Here is a 17,633-nt window from a genome sequence, read left to right as displayed (position 1 = left end):
ACCCTGTAAGTCCCATCTCCTGCTGGATGTTTTAGGCAGCACAGCATGATAAATTAATCTCAGTCTTTGGTACCTAACTCCCCACCCTGCTGTTTAAAGCGGTTGTGTGTTAAACTCAGGTCTGGGGGTTTTATGATGAGTCAGTATGCTTAAAATGAGGCATGGCAGCACTCAGCATCCTTAGCCAAAGTTATGCAGTCAGCCAAACTCTTGCACATGTGCAGCATTTCACACAGTTGCAGTTTTGTTGATGCAGCTCACAAGAGGATCATGCCAATGCAATGTGATGCCATCCTTGGGCATTGGAAGGCTCTGGAGAGTTTCTTATGATTTTTTCCTTCTTAGTTGCCAACACAAGCAAATGATCAGAGAAGTGGGTGTACGATTGCGCTATCCTGAAACCAAGTTATTTTGGCCCCAAGATTGCTCTTTTGGGCTGTGAGGAGCTGATAAAGATGAGGTCTGCTTCCAAGTTAGTCTGGCTTCTCTCAGACGGTCAGCCTGGTGTAGCACGGCCTGTGGATCCAGGCCAGGAGAGTACACCCAGTGCTTGGAGCTAGTCCTTAAGTCTCTTTTTTCTGCTAAATTACTGTCATGAATTTTATAATTTCACATTGATGTAGCATGTTAAATTTTATGCATTCTTTTTCACTACAGATACGTGGTTTGTATTTATAAATATCTGTGTGTGATATGTGTGTGTCTGTTTCATTCTAAAGCATGTGGAAGTTTCATAGAGTCAGATTCAGTTGGGGCAGCAATTTCCTCTCCTCTGTATCCTGCCAAATACCCAAACAATCAGAACTGCAGCTGGATTATTCAGGCTCAGGAACCATGTAAGTAAAAACATCTTTTAAAGTTAGCTGGGATGACTAACATCCTCATCTTCTTTTCTGTAACAACAATGCAAAATTCCTCCCTTATTTCTCTAGGAAGTTCTGCATCCTGGTAGTTGGAGAGTGTGGCTCTCCTAATCTGTCCTAAATCAGATTCCACTGTAAAAGATTTAGCACATAGTGAGGAAAACAGTTTACAACTTTGTCATCTTTGCTGATTTACTGTGACTCAAGTGTTGCAGTTATAAATGAGGTGTTGAATACTATGTGAACTTGGATTAATCCATAAGAAAACCTAAGGGTTTATATATAATTATAAATAGTATTGTATTTAGCTGATCTTATTTTCGTCTGAATTTTTCAAGCTAGAGTTGTGTTAGATCAAGTCTATGCATAAAAAAAAGAAATTTAAATAATGAGAAAAGGTACAGAGGAATTTCTATTTCAAATACAAATTTTAAAAAATATAAAGTTGTTTTATGTGCACAGATACACTCTCAGATGTTCCTGTCTAATTTTAGACAGATTTATGGTTGATCATAAAACACCAAATATTTTCCACCAGATACCACTATTACCTTTAACACCCAGTATTACCACATGATAAAAAATTTTAAAATTTATTTTTAATAGCAACTACTCAACTTCAGTTATTCATCTGATTTTAGCTGTTTTTGTTAAAATAATAGAATATTCCAACCACATCTATAAGTTTATTTTGCTAAATTAAAAAACGAAAATCAATTTGCCAAAGAAAACAACAAAACAAAAATCAGGAGAAAAGCACACTTTTTTTTTTTAGCATAGGTTCTTACACATAAACATGAAAAGGATATCATCAAAGCTGTTCCTCACCTACAGAGCATTTATTTTTAAAGACAATCTTTTCCTGGATCCAGGTTGAAAACTCATAGATAACTGCTGTCTCCTGAATTACATCAGTATGAGAGACAAGAAAAATGCTGTATAAGAAGTAGCCTGTGTATGTAGTGACTTCCTCCATGTACTGCCAGGACCACCACATACCACACGTTACAGGTACACGTGGCTTCATTATGCCAGCCACAGAACATTACAGGGCATAGCCATATACAATGGATTTAGCCAATGGCAAACCACAGCAGAGTTCCTGTTCTGCTTTTATGGAGAAGGCCAACAAGTCTCCTGCTTTTGCCACCCACTGTGTTTTTCATTTTTGTTTTGTATCCTGAGGACCTCCATTGATAATGGTAATTGATTGACTGGACAGGACACAAAAGAGTGCCGAACATGCAGACTATGCTGCTGAATGCCAGTCAGTGGCACCCTGCTGAATGCAGCGCCTGGGTCTGTGTCTGTCATTTCAGCTTATTCTAGCTAATTAATTGTAGCCCAATGAGAAGCAAAATATTTGTGTCAAATTCAGTCTTGGTCAATGTGGGAGAAAACTTAGTTATCATCTAAATCATGAGACACTTTCTGATCCACTTGAACTGCATAGGAGCTCTAAGGTCAGGAGTAACTACTGTCACAGGCTGGTGTTGAGGACAGCCTCTTTTCTTCCAGTTGTGACTCCACCTTTGTCCACTGCACAATGACTTTGTTGCAGACAGGCAAGAGCAATATGAGAGTAAAAAATATCCTGAGTCAGAAATCCTCTTTTTCAGGACATAGCCTGCAGTCCAAGGGTGTGGAAAATCCAATCCTGTACAAATATAGCTGAGGGTAGTTAATGATCCTTTAACTAGTCTGACTGATGTATGTGGAACGTTGCAAAATGATGAAAGAACCAGCACTTTCTAAGCTGGAGCAGGGCAGTGTCAATACACATTTTGTCTGGATCTATGGTATAGATCGCTAGGGACAGAAGGTCACGGATATGTAGAGATAAGTTTTGTTTCTGAATGTGTGTAGATTTTCCATGTTGTATTTGCTGACATTTTCAGTATATAATGAAGCTGTTCAGATACTAGGAAATTTAGATTCATGTGTATGTGTTAAGTCCTGTGCTTCTAGTGTCAGTTGTACTAGAAAGTACAGAAATATGAAGAGATTTAGCAGGACCTTTGCAGTAAGGGTTAATGCACTTGCATTAAATTCGCTCCACATATCAGGGAATGAAATACTTGAGATGTTATGCTTTATAAGGACTGATTGACTTCAGGGGAGAAAAGATGGTACATTTGTTTACATGTAATTATTTGTCGGTGAAAAGCCAAACATTTTTTTAAGTTTTCACTCTTTGCTGTTGCCAGTCAACCACATCACACTGTCATTCACTGACTTTGATATTGAAAACAGTATACAAAACTGTTCAATGGATTTTGTGGAGATTTTGGATGGAAATAACTACGACGCTCCTCTTCAAGGTATTGTACTTTTCCCTTGTTTATTTCATATATAGAACTACACCCAAGGTGAGCAGCAGAAGGTTTTGTGGGAGTGTCCTCCTGCTTCATGGATTTTCTCTGATAAAGAAAGTTCCTTGGCCACTCTGGACAGAGAAGACAGGGAATGGAGTATAAGTCTTTAATGTGAATGGCACAGTCCTCCCAGGCTTTGATTGTGTTCCTACTAACCTGTAGTTTGGAGGTGACTCCAGCTGCCTTTTCCTTCCTCCTCAGCTGAACAATATTGGGAACCAAGCAATTCAGTTTAAACTGAATTCTCACTTAACTGTACAAAAATATAATGTAACCCACATGCATAAGCACTGTTCACACTAAACATAGGTGAAGAAAGCTGCAGATTTCGGGGAGCAGAAAAATGGATTTTCCTCAAGCCCTGGAAAGCCTGATTTTCTGCTTGTTCCTGAATTTCCTACAGCTTTCTCCCAACATCTGTCCAGAGCCATCACCTCCAAGTGGCAGGAGCAGCCTGGAACAGCAAAATTCAATGCTTATACAGCCAGGAAGCCATGATAACACCTTGGCCACAGGGTGGTCCTGACTCCTGTCACATCCCCAAGGTTGCCTCAAATTCCTTTCTGGGAAATTCAAAATATTTGTGCTTGATTATGCTCTCCCTTACTCTACTTTTGTATATGCTCCTTTGTCAGGAGTGGGGGTGCACTCAATTTAAATGGTTTGTAACTAACGGCAGAATTAATTTTTTGGTCTCCTACCCTTGGCTTTCACTTGGCAAGAGGACCTGGATACTAGCTGCTATCTTTCGTTTTGCTGTCAGATGCCTTTCTGCTAGATCATGATTCATATTCCTAATCCCCATGTTACAATCCATTACAGAAGAACTGGTCTGTTATTTGTCACTTGTTTTTTTTCATCAGATACCAACTGAGTGAAATGGAAACTACTGTCAGATGTATTTGATGGGATTTTTTTTTTTCAATTAGTCTGTAATTTCTGGACAGAGTGAACACAAAGGAGCTCAATGACAGAATAGCCAGTGACTAGGGTGTCTGGAGTGCAGGAGGTCCTTCCTCTGTTAAAAAAAAAAAAAGAGCTACCAGAATTGAGTTCTGTGCTAATGAAATGGAGTGTTTAATTTTTATGTTGATTGAATTGACAAGTGCAGTCATAAGCAACAAATGTTACTCCTGGTTGCTGTCAAGCATTAATCCCAAATAAATTCACGATAGTAATTACATGCTGAACACTCCTTTTTTTCTCTCTGTCTTGTTCTCTTTCAGGCCGTTACTGTGGCACTACTATACCAAATCCTATCACTTCTTTTGGTAATGCCTTGGTGGTAAACTTCATCTCCAACAACAACATTAATGCCAGGGGCTTCCATGCCACCTATGCTGCATCATCATCATGTAAGTCCATATGATAGGTGTTGCTACCTTATGCCTCTGACTTTTAAGAAAAAGAACAGATCCTGTATTGCTTTGTCTCTCTGACATTCCCTCTTTTAAAATCCCCTATTGCCCTTCATCTTTTTGGCCAAGGTCTCCGCAAGTATATCAACAAGCTAAAGAACATGGAGACAAGGAGAAATGCTTTTCTGATTAGCAAATGTTCTGGTTCTGACAAGGTATTTTGTTTTATGTCATCCTTCTCAAGTCTCTGCTGTCTCCTTCTTGTTGCAGCCTGCGGGGGTAATTTCCACATGGAAAGAGGAGCTTTCAACAGCCCTGGCTATCCTGAGCCATATCCGCTCAACACTGAGTGTGTCTGGACAATTCTCAGCTCCCCAGGCAACCGGCTCCAGCTGTCCTTCATGTAAATATATTGTCAGGGGTTATTATTCAGCCTTTTAACAGACCTGAAGGAAGGATGCTCTGTTTTTATTAGGAAATGTAATTATCAGATGATAAAGGTGACACATGTTTGCAGAGTAACTTGGAAAGAGAACACAGCAGTGGTTAGTGGCAGCTTGCAATTCGTGTTCTCCTGTCCTAGTTATTGCTTTTATTAAGGCATATACAGCATTATATAAATAGGTGGTTTATTGCTTAAGCAACATGGAATGCTGGAGAAGTCAGTTCTAACTCGCTTATAAACAAGAAGAGGAAATTTAGCATTGCTCTGCCTTTTCATTACAAAGGAAATTCCTACTATTTCCTTACTACCAGATTCATTGTAGTATGTATTATATAGCTGAGTAATATAAAGGGCCCAGATACTCCACAGATTGTAAGGTACAACAGGGGCCTGGAGAGTATCTGAAGAAATTTTGTTTTCCCTTCAGCACAGTAACTTTCCTTTGAAGACTTCTGACAGGAAAGTCATGCGTGATCCACAGAACAATGTGGAGTCCTTTACTAGGGTCGTTAGGTTGGTCTTTACCCATGATGTGGATTTCTGAGCCTCTCCCTTTCCCGGCATCAAACAGTGGCTGCTGCCAAGAAAGGGAGCGCTCACCCTTTGCAAAGCTTATCAAGATCAGCAAGAAAAGAAAAGTAATTCTGAAAACTGCATTTACAGTTAATCAGGACAAAAGGCAAATTTGCTCAGTAACATGCGTAAGGTACAATTTGTTAGGCACGTACTAATTCACTAACTTAATAAAAAGGACATTCTATTCCTCCTTTACTCACTGAAGCAGAGAAAATGTACTACAGCCTGAAAACATTTTCCAAAATACTTCCTACAAAATAATGAATAACAACTTTTCAGAACCAAAAGAGGAATCTAGTGTGAAGCAGAAACTATCAGTGGAACATACATTCAATTATATAAAGTGACACTGAGTAGATGTAAACTCTTTTTCTTCAGTTACACAGAGCTGAAAGGCAAGCTGAAAATACTGGGAAGCACGGAGTAATTGGGTTAGAAAGCAGTATTTATTTTATTTAATTTAATATTAGGGGTTTATAAAGTTTTGTTGGCATAAGGCATTCATTTTCTTCAGCTCAGTCTGAACAGAAATGCCTGCCTTGCAATTTGAGGGTTAGCCTTAAATTAGCCTGAAGTATATACAGATGAGTGCTTGGAACCATTTCACAGCATGTGTACACTGAACACATATGGCTACACTGAGGACTGAAGGGGAAGAGTTGTTACCAGAAAATCAGAAAGCATAAATATTTGGGTCATTGGTTATAAGAGGCACTCTCTGGAATATTTACTATATGTTCATAGCCTGCTTCTGAAAAAGTATATTGGATTGAATCAAAGCACTTCACTTAGAATAACATAATGATTTTTAGAAGATGTGTAGCATTCAGCTTAGTGCAATAATATAGAATTTATAATTTGATTACTAAATCCCATTCCTTTTCTAATGTAAAAATTGGTTTAGAAGAGTTCATAGAAATCCTTATTATTCTTTTGCACACGTAGCTATTTGAAACTCAGAGAGGCCGGAGAAGCCACAATATTTTCTAATTCTGGAGAAACTGCTAAGGGATATCTGAGCTCTGAGGTGTTAACTACAAATTAATCTAGGCCTCTGGAAATTGTTATCTCACCAGAGAGTGTACTGAAATAATACACATATGAAGGGGATGCAAACTGATTTGTAAGGCTACAAGTATTCCCTGCACCCAATAGATGTGCACCCAGTAAATAGTCTGACCTGGGCTTATTATCAAAAATCTGTTTTATATATTAGGGGCTTTCCATGTTTCATGGTTGTTGTTGGAGAACCAAGGGTTTGAGAACTCTTAAAAAGTATAACTTTGCAAACTGAAGCCCTCTTGTAAAATAAGGGGCTAGAAAGGAGAGAGCCCCGTCTCTGTAACACTGCCAGGTAATGAGCTATGACTCTGGGTTCTGGAGTGTTTTGTTGTTGCCCTCTTCTTAACTGTTACAGTAGGTTACCACCTACAGGGGGATTTATGGCCTGGCAGGCCAAACTCTGAAGCATGTGTCAATCATATTCCTGCTAATGCTCTTCTGCTTTCGAACAGAGAACTTCAGGTGGAATATAGTAGTAACTGTACCAAAGATTACCTGGAGATTCGTGAAGGGAATGATACAGGCACACTGGCAGGACGATTCTGTGGGAACTCTTTGCCTTCGAATTATACGTCTACCGTTGGACATGTCCTGTGGGTCAAATTTGTCTCGGACAACTCAGGCACTGGCATTGGCTTCAGGGCCATATTTTCTCACTGTAAGTATACAGTATTTAATTGTTGTTCTTTCACAACATTTCCAAAATGATTCAAAGACATGAATGTTTGGCCCTGTAAAGTCTATTAGAAAATGTTGATTCACAGCAAAGCTGCGAATTGACTTGAAAAATACTTTATAAAATATCTGCTGAATATAAAGGGATGCTCTAAGACATGTCAGAATAGAAGTTGTGTGTATGTAAGATAAGCAGAAGAATTAGATATTAAACTCTGTCTTTTTAAATTTTCATAACAGCCAATATTATCTCAAAATGATCATATTATCCTTCCAGAAGCAAAAAACTTCATGGATTACAGAAAATAAAATGTTCTCTATTTCATTGACCCTTTTCTAACAGTTTATCACCTGGTTTTCAGATCCTTCCTTCAGCCAGTATTTGCCTGTGAAGGTACAAATAAGAGCTGTGTACTGAAAACTTCTATGGCAACCCAAGTTTACCAGTAGCCTGTTAGGGTTAAAAATACCTGACCATATGTCTTTTCTAATTGAGAACGAGCAATAGTATTTAATGTTTATGTTGTCATTTATTAGGCAATTGACAAATTAAGAAAAAAGCATTTCTCTCTCAGCTTTCCATTTTGCTTTTTGAGCATGACAGTGTCCATCTATGTTTGGATCTAGATGTCATTAACTGGGTAGCAGAATTAGAAGAAAAGGAAATTATGCCAGTTCATAGATCAAAAATTGCAAATATCAGTCCGACTTGCTGCATGAACAGGCTGCTGAAGTTAAACATTCACAGCCATTCTGATTTTGCAAGCTAAGCTTCTAATAATTTTCCTTACTTTGAGACCTTTACTACTAATTTTCAAAAGGAATTATCAATAGGTCAGAGCTCAATCAAATCAGAACCATTTTTCACCAGAACACACAAAGGCATTAAAAAAAAATTCTTATTTAATGCTTCTTGGGAAGAAATAAACATGAAGTAGGCAGAGTTGAGGGCAATTTAGATGTGCCATCTTCCCACCTCTCCTACATGTAGAGCTCAGATGGGTAATTTCCTTCAGATAAGGGCACACTGCACCCCTGACAACAAGAAAATAACTAGATGTGTATCCTAGGATTGTTTGAGACACAAGTTTATGCTTCACAGCACTGTCTAGTCCTAAGTAAATCAAGTCAGATGGGCTGAAATGAAAGCTAGGCCCCCATGCTTCTTTTAACCCATGTGAATTAGAGGCATTAATTTTCTTTTTCTTATTTTTCAGTGTATGGAAATGATATTGTGGGAAACAGAGGACAAATAGCTTCACCACAGTGGCCCAGAAGGTACCCTCACAATTCCAATTATCAGTGGCGGATAAGCGTTAATGCTTCACAAGTCATCCATGGCCGTATCCTGCAGATGGATATCGAAAATCATCACACATGCCATTATGACAAGCTAAAGGTGATTTCATTGTCAGAAGTTATTTTATTTCAATTAACTTTGACAAAAATTATGAATAGAGAAACCTACAAGAGGAATGGGAAGAATTTCCAAGGATCTAGTGTGGTTTATTGGTTTTGTTATATCATCTTTTCAATAATTATTAGCTATAGGAAGGGTTGCATACTCTGTGGCTCCCTAACAGATATTTGCAAGCTGTAAGTTTGACACCTATTAGAAATAAGTCCACAATGGTACAGTCCTGAATTTTCAAATCCAGGAATTTCAGGTCAGATAGCAGACAGAACTTTGCTCCATGCCAGTTCAATTGAGGACAACGGTGACAGTAACATCTCAGTGCCTCTAAAAAGAAGGTTATTTTAAAATCCTACGAGGAACAATCCTTTACTTGGACCTTCTTTCCTCTCTGGATCAATAATTTGCTGTTGGCAGTAGGAAGGTATCTCTTTCTTCCTGTTTGTTTTTCTGTACCCTCCTGTAATACAGTCTAGCCTTTTTACCAGGCTAAAAAATACAGCACGCGTGGTGCTTAGCAAAATGGAGCAACAGAGGCAACGACTTTCTGAACTTAGCTAAACATAACTGCTTAGTTAAATAAAGTAGATCTCTTGTTGTCTGGGGTTTGTTTTGTTTTGTTTTGTTTTTTAACCAGCTGATTCAATAACTATCCTTTTCTTTCATCTTTGGGAAAAATAAAGTCAATACTAGTTCAATGTATTCAGTATATTCAATATTAATTCACTGAGATCCATATTTAATATTAGTTCAAAAAGGAAATATAACTTTTTCCTTCATCTAATGTCAGATTTTAACAGCATCTCCTTTGCCTGTCCCTCTGAAAGCAAAATGAGTTTCTTAAATCAGTCAGACAATCTGTGGGTTTGTGGTAGGGTAGTGGGTAGACCTTTAACTTGACTCAAGAATCAGATCTTCAATGTAATGTTAATGTTTATTTAATACTTCCTAGCTTTCTTTACTGAACATTTTTTACTGGGAGAAGAAGAAAGAACAGGTTTGAAATAGGTTTGAAAGGTGGCAAAAGGGAAGCATCTTTTAACCAGCCAAGATTTTGGTTTATAAATACATAACATGAAAATAATATTATTGCATATTTATTTGATGTAATTTAAAATACATGTGTTCCTCGGGGATGGGGGAAGAAAAAAAATGCCTTTTTTTCCTGCAGATAGTGTTGTTTTTTCCCTCAGCAAGGAACAAGATGGTACCAGTGGACTTTTTTAATGTAGGAGGTCAGACCATGTCCCCAAAGAGCAGCCCTGTTATGGGGAATGAGCTGAATTTGATGGCTTCCATTCAGATCCTTCTTCTGTGAAATCTTCACAATTAACAGTATATAACGGAAAGGGAGTTTTTATTCTGTTTTTTTGTAAGACAGGTTTCTCTCTAAGTGGGATTTGCTCAAAGATCCCTCACTCATTTAAAGAGGGTAATTTTCTCCTTGGAAACGTGTTGAGTGTGGGGATGGATGAAAATCTGCCTGTGTGAGGAATGGCACCGTTCTCCTCCTCTCTGCAGGTTTATGATGGGCCCACCATTCATTCTCGTCCTATTGCAACATACTGTGGTGCAGACCCTGCTTCTTTTGCATCCTCTGGCAGTTCAATGACAATCCAGTTTCAGTCAGATTCATCAGTGACTGGAAAAGGCTTTCTTTTGGAGTGGTATGCAATGGATGCTTCTGCTGTTACACACACCATTGCTAGAGGTGGGTTTTCAGTGCCTTGCACAGTTAAAAGTGATATAGCCAGTGGTATACTGAGTTTTACTCAAAAAACTCCAAGCCAACCTCACCACAAGAGAAAGCCCTGGCTATTAATGGAGGGAAAGCTTTCACTGACATTTCAATTAAGCATTTTAATAGATTTTAAAAACAATTTTGAGGGATTGTCAGATATACTGTTTTACAGTGTTTTAAAAATAAGCATGTTGATAGAGGCTCATTTTTCTTTACACAGGTATTTCATGAAAGCTAAATATTTTATATGCTTTCATGAAAAAGTATCCCTCTGAAATACCGTTCTTAAATCACTGGCTATTGTGATATGACACCTTCCACTATAATGCATGTGATATCCATAAATAAAGAGAATATGCTCAGTATGATCACATACCTCTGACAAATAGCTCCTGGAAGGAGAGGGAATATGCTTCTGGTACCATTGATTTTGTCTGAGAAGTTCAATGCGAGAAAGTTAAGACTAACTAGGACATAGTGCAATGTCTTCTTCCTAAATCTGATGGCAGATTTCTGGGGACAGAGGGACTAAGGATCCCGGGGCTCTGCAGGATAGTAGCAGTATGTAATGTCTTTATGTGCAGGGAGAGCACTGAGCCACTGGATATCCCAGCAAGGACTCCATCTTGATCTAAACTTATAGCACAGGCATTAGGAGTGAAGAAAGAAAAGTACTTCAATTTCAAGAGTGTCTAAATGGTTTATGTATTATTGGTTATGGATGCACCACTCCTTTCTGATGCGTAACCTGCGTTAAACTGTGGTAGATGCTCTTAGGTCTTTTGCTAGATGTTACTGATGGCAAAATAGGTCACATCATTGCTGCACCAGTTAGCACAGGAACATCCTGATAGGTCAGGATTTTCAGGTTTTGTATTCCCAGTCCAAACCGAAACAATGCTTGAAGAAATGCTTTCCTGACTCTGCACACATCATCGCTGAGCCCCCATTGTCTTTTTGTCTTGTACATGGCAGGTGCATGCGGAGGGACTGTAACAACTGAAGAAACACCTTCATTCCTCTTCTCACCGGGCTGGCCCATGAATTACAGAAATTTTGCTGACTGTGTGTGGCTTATTAGAGCTCCTGGATCCACTGTGGAGTTCAGCATCCTGTCCCTAGACATAGAATCTCACAGCACATGCAACTATGACAAACTTATTATCCAAGATGGTGAGAAGCCAGGCTTACCCTACCCTGACAGCATGCAATAGATACCCAAAGTCCCAGTACCTGGAACTCTCATGTCCATTGAGCTTTAGCAATCTAGATCGCAATGGGAACATGCTCTAAATCAGTATTCTTCCTCTATGCCAAGACATTCTGCTAGTTAAAACTAGCAAAATATTTGGTGGTCTATAAAAATATTTGTCATTCTCTAAGGGGTTAAAGATCTTGAATAGTATCTGCCTGAAAGTGTGAACCACAGCAACCAACAGGCAGATGTGAACTGATTTAGTTTTAACACTAGTATTTCTTCTTTTCATCTCAGGAGACACTAGTCTTTCTCCAGTGCTGGCTACTCTGTGTGGACGAGAACCTCCTGGGCCAATAAGATCAACTGGAGAGGCAATGTTCATCCACTTCATATCAGATGCAAGTGTTACTGGAGCTGGGTTTAATGCTTCTTATCAAAAAAGTAAGATTTGTTTCTCTCCTCCCCCAGATAAATGTCTGCCTTGCTGCTAACAATGGGGTAAGGAAAGAAAAGACTGGAATTTTTAACAGCTGTCTACAATCTAATTAATCATACAGGCCAATTACTCAAATCTTATGAATATGCATTAATAAATGTCTGACTCTGCAAAGGTAAAATTTGCTGTTTTCCCAGCGATATAATACAACAAAGCATGATTTAACCAGACCAGTCACATTTCAGAAGTAAGAAAAGTATATGCCTAAGTCTGTAACAGCTCAGCTGAAGGGTGAAAGGATGGCCAGCTAAGAGAGGCAAATAAATCACTCAAAACACAGGCACAAAACACAGAGAGACAGATACAGAAAACTGTAAATTCCAGCAGGAATTTCGCCAGTTTCCAATGGCACTCCTTCCACATGCACTCAAGGATGATAACAGATTCCTGAATGGGCTGAGGCGTCAAGGGAGGGGTTAGGGTAACAATGGGCAGCCAGGGGAAGTTTTTCTGACTGGCAGCCTGAGTAGGTGACAGTGGTTTGGTCCACGGCTAGAAGCAATGTACTCAGATAGTGTAACAATCTGGTCATGCCATGGGAGGTCTTTGGCATAGCTGCCAGCTTACTTGGCTGTTAAGTCTGAGAACAGAGTCTCACACTCAAGATGTTCGGTGTGTGTCATCTTGCAATCCACTGGCTTGTATCTGAGAGATCATTCACTGTGTGCATTGCTCTGTGCCCCTCAACTCCTCATACACTTGCTTCAACATTTGCTTTTACCTGTCACATCTTCCTTTTAGGAAGTGTTTTTTTTCTAAGTGAATATGTGAATAGTTGACACTAATGTTTTCTTCTTTGCTTCAACTCCTTTTTCTCAGGTTGTGGAGGCTATTTGCACACAGGCAGGGGCGTGATAACATCCCCCAACTATCCTCAAGACTATACTCCTAATCTGAATTGTTCCTGGCATGTAGTGGTAACCTCTGGATTTATCATTGCTGTCCATTTTGAACAGCCTTTCCAGGTTAAGAGTGAGGATGCTTCCTGCAGCCTTGGAGATTATGTAGAGGTGAGGTTATTGGCTAGGTCACCCAATCCTCAAATCTATTAAAGCTACTGAAACTTACAGATTTCAGTGTCAGTAAGGCAGCCCAGGTTGTCAGGAGGTGGAAATACCAAAGAGAAATGCCACAGATGTTTTTTCTCTCTCTTATTTATTGCTGTGCATTAATGAATCGCTTGGTTATTGTTTTCCCACATGGCTGGAAGGCTTAAGATGGTGTGTGCTCGAAGTTTACATTCCAGGGCTGTTTGCTTGAGTGACATTAGCAATTTCTCTTCTTCTAGCTGAAGAATGGGTTAGATAATGCTGCCCCACCTTTGGTGTCTGGAAGAGGGAATGGACGGTTTTGTGGAAGCAGCCCCATCTCTACCATGTACACCACAGACAATCAGCTGTTTGTCCACTTCATTTCTGACAGCAGGAATGAGGGTCAAGGATTCAAACTGAAATATGAGGCTAAGAGTCTAGGTAAGTCTAGGAGATAAATGTAAGTTCTGCAACTCGATAGATATAACTTGGAGTTTGTCCCCTTAAAGGAGGTAGTTGTTATAAGTCCTGACACTGTCAAAATCAGATATCTGCAAAAATGCCCTGTTTCCTTCTTTGGTGCATGACTTCTGATCCTACTCTCACATTTCTCCTTTTTAAAGAGAGGCAGCTCCAGGTCATGGAATTTGGAGATATTAAAGCAAAACAACGCTAAACTTATGGCAGACCCTTTGGCAGGGAAGTAGTATCTATAGTCAGGAAGAGATGTCATAATTCATACAGGAAAAGAAAAAGCAAACCCTAGAAACATTATTTTGAACATATAGTACCCAATGCAAGTGCTAAATTATGTCAGGAATGACCTAGGCTGGTGTGTTGAGAGTGGTGATAACATTTTTCACAAGTTTTTCTCTCAGATGAGAAAATAACATTCCCTGCCAGAGCTAACAATTTTTGAAAGAGTGAAGAAAATGGAGGGTCAGGTTCCAGGGGTAAATCAGGTACTTGGCATTTGCAGTTATTCCACTGTATTCATGACACATGCCACTAGGGACACCAGGGGACCTCTTGTTAAACAGTGTAGCTAAACACAACTACAGCAACCTGTCAATCTACTCAAATTTCTAAGTGCTTGTTTTGTGCCTACTTTTCCCTGCTGCCACAAATAATCATTCTTAGCATTACTGTAGGGGGTTCATGAAGGGAATCATGAGGGAATAGGTGAAGCTGTACAATAGTATTTCTACACTTCAATTTAGAACACCTGACTAAAACTGTGTGTTTACCAGTATTGCTAGAACATAGTGGGGGGTTTTGACAGAAAGATTCTGGTCAAAATAAAGATATTTTTATAGGATAAATGACCTGAAAAAATTCTCATGTTTGCTCTGATTGGCATTCCTCACACACATTCGTTATTGTCTCAAACAGACATTTCAATTTTTGGAAAGCAGAAGTAGGGAATGATTCACAGAAGCATTGATGGGTCTGACTTGTAGGCTTTCTAGCTCTTGGGAACTGGTGTGGGAACAAGGCAAGAAATACGTTTCCTGCTGGTTTGGAAGGAATCCAAGGAAGAACTAATAGCTGTTTAACTCAGGGCCCTGAACATTGGGAAATGAGGAGGACTAGGTAAGCAGGAGCACAGGGAACATAGGATTCTACTGCGTTAAAATATTTTCCCACAGTAAACAGTAAAATACATTTGGTTTTGATGTAACTATGACACCAAAAGGAAACTGTGTTGGAATATAGTGATGGCTCATATTTTTGATGCCTCACCCATTTCCTTAACAAGTTGTTTTTTATTGGCAATCTTTTCTTTCCTAGCTTGTGGAGGGAATATTTATATCAATGATTTCAACCCCAGTGGATATACATCTTCCCCCAACTATCCGAGCAATTATCCCCTGCATGCTGACTGTGTCTGGACAATAACTGCTCCTAATGGACATGCAGTAGAGCTGCAATTCGAAGATCAGTTTTACATTGAACCTTCACCAAGGTATATATCCATGTTATGTTGCCTGTGTTTCTTCAGAGACTCCATTCTGATTCTTCTTTCCCTGATACTTTCTGTAATTCCTCCCAAAGTGCACTTCCAGATTTACAATCAAAAGTGATTAGGAAATTTTTGAGAGAGATCACTGAAGCTCTCAAGTCACTGGTATACATTCCTAGGACTTTGCAGCGCGTGATATAAATTAATATAACAGACAGAGAGGAAGCATCTATCATAGAAAGGTGCCTTCTGTAAAATCTGTACCCTTTAGTCCTTTCATATTCAGACTTTCCCAAGTGGTTTTAAGTCCAATGGATTACCACCATAACAGTTTGTCTCCTTCCTCCATTGCCCGTCTGCTGATTTGAGATGGGTCTACATGTTTTGCACACCCTGCCTGAAGCACAAAATGAGGCCTAGTTTCCAGCTGACATAATTTCATTGATTTGGGGCTGGACCACTATATGCCAAAGGTGACCCTCACCTGTGAGACCATATCCAGGAAAAATGATGCAGGGTGGAGAATCCCAAAGGTGTCCTTTCTCTCTGGCTTCCCAGGATGCTGTACCATTCCAAAGGCAAAGCTGTTAGTTAAGATATTTTGGGGATTTCTAAGCCCACCTAAGTCCCCAGATTTGACTTTTATTTCCTTTGTTTGTTTTATATCTGTTCTTTAATTCAACAGTAATCAATGAGACTTGACAGGGAATATCTGCTGAATCTGAATGCTGCCAAAAATACATATTAAACATTGTCACAACTATTTTATCAGTGCTGTTCTTACCCTTCCCTAGGACTTGCTTCTGTCAGATCTGATCTGATCATAGGCTGGGCTTGGCATGAATCTTTCTCAATGTTTCTAGCACTTCTTTTGATTCAAATGTTGTATAACCATAATCGATTATGAACTTGTTGATTCTGTCCTGGTCACTCTGCATGGAAACTGATCTAATTGACTACAGCTTCATGGCTTTGTGCACGTACTGAAATGATTCCAAGCCATTACTGCTATACATTGAACAGAAAATTCTCTCCTAGCTGCACTTCCAGTTACCTAGAGCTACGCAATGGTGCTGACTCCACTGCCCCCATCATTGCCAAGCTGTGTGGAGGTTTGATGCCAGGCTTGCAGAGATCCTCAGGATCTGTCATGTACCTGAGGTTCAAGTCTGACAGCAGTGCCACTCACGTGGGATTCAATGCTAAATACTCAATTGGTAATGTTTGCATTTATCACTTTCTCTGATTTTAAAGAAGATTTTGGTCTCAAGTATCAGGCTTTTGTAATAGGGCTTAAATGATGCCTAAGAGGTGCACTGACAGATATGTGCCTCTTTCAATTAGTGTTAGAGCTAAGGCATCAAAATCATCACATGGGTTAACATCAGCATGTTCTGCACCAGCAAGAGGTGAAAATTATGGAAATAGGAATAGGAAAGTGCTCATAGATCTGCAGCAGTGGAAACAAAGACTGGATAACCTCTCGTCAAAGGCAATTATCAAAGGGGCAGTAGAAAAAAAGGTCGACGTGGGTAAAGTCATGTAACATGATTTGATTTTCAGCATGCAAAATTAGTGTCACTTTCATGAGCAGGATCCTGAAGGGGAATGCAACGATCAGCTGAGAGTTGGCAGGACAAGAACAAATTAGGAGCTTCTCTATGTAAATGTAAATCAATCTATAATGACAATGCCGCTAGACAAACAGGGGCAGAACAACAATGGACTGAAAAAGGAATGAACAGTTAGAACCATTATTTGTCAGCTGGGAAAAGAAATACTTTAAAAATATTTGCTCTCAAGCTGCAAAAACAGGATTAGAAAGCACTAGCGAAGTTTTAAAATTAAAAATAGTCTTTGATTGAATTCAGAAATATGCTACTTTTTTGTTTTGGTAATTTTAATAATCTTCAAAGAATAGCAGCTATTATGTTAGTGTCACTCATATAGGAAAGTCTAGGACTGTTAATTTCTCAAAGGCAAAGTAGTGGACTATATTGCTTTACACAGAATTTTGCTTAATTTTGTTAATCCAATACAGTGCGCTATTATATTTCAGAATGTGAAAACTGAAGCAACTTGCAAGAAAATATCATTAGTAGACGAAGTCACAATTTGTATTTATCCATAACAGAGTTATGGTATCTCAGGTGTACACCAGTCACCCTGGAACAAAGCACTAATCACTCTGAAGAGCAGACAATATGAATAGAACTGTCATTGCCACAAAAAGATTGTAACTAGCAGACACACCAAATACACAGTAAAATCCAATAAATTCCACCTGGGAATATTATTTGCTGTAAGCTTTAGTATTATAAACTTACATTTGCAGGTACCACCAAGAAATTAGTTTTCAGAGAAAAAAAAATAAAAATAAGTAGCTGTTTCCCAAATTCTGCATTGATCCCTTACCAAGGCATCATAAGGGGTGGA

The 17,633-nt window shown here is 39.1% G+C and overlaps 1 protein-coding gene across 1 annotated transcript in view; it reads left to right on the top strand.

Annotated features, from left to right (window-relative positions):
- The window catches only part of CUBN (cubilin), a 156,260-nt gene that overhangs the window by 86,017 nt on the left and 52,610 nt on the right, over positions 1-17,633 (top strand). The window contains exons 33-45 of the mRNA XM_064444709.1: positions 720-836; positions 3,071-3,184; positions 4,465-4,593; positions 4,867-4,999; positions 7,132-7,337; positions 8,572-8,753; positions 10,290-10,479; positions 11,485-11,682; positions 12,002-12,148; positions 13,023-13,213; positions 13,492-13,675; positions 15,026-15,200; positions 16,236-16,414. Of these exons, the coding sequence (XP_064300779.1) occupies positions 720-836; positions 3,071-3,184; positions 4,465-4,593; positions 4,867-4,999; positions 7,132-7,337; positions 8,572-8,753; positions 10,290-10,479; positions 11,485-11,682; positions 12,002-12,148; positions 13,023-13,213; positions 13,492-13,675; positions 15,026-15,200; positions 16,236-16,414 (2,145 nt within the window). The remainder of the gene's footprint in view (positions 1-719; positions 837-3,070; positions 3,185-4,464; positions 4,594-4,866; positions 5,000-7,131; positions 7,338-8,571; positions 8,754-10,289; positions 10,480-11,484; positions 11,683-12,001; positions 12,149-13,022; positions 13,214-13,491; positions 13,676-15,025; positions 15,201-16,235; positions 16,415-17,633) is intronic.

The sequence above is a fragment of the Phalacrocorax carbo genome, chromosome 2 (assembly GCF_963921805.1).
Source record: "Phalacrocorax carbo chromosome 2, bPhaCar2.1, whole genome shotgun sequence".
NCBI classification, from domain to species: domain Eukaryota; kingdom Metazoa; phylum Chordata; class Aves; order Suliformes; family Phalacrocoracidae; genus Phalacrocorax; species Phalacrocorax carbo.
Note: the sequence above shows the minus strand (reverse complement) of the source record. Positions and strands in the feature narration are given on the sequence as shown.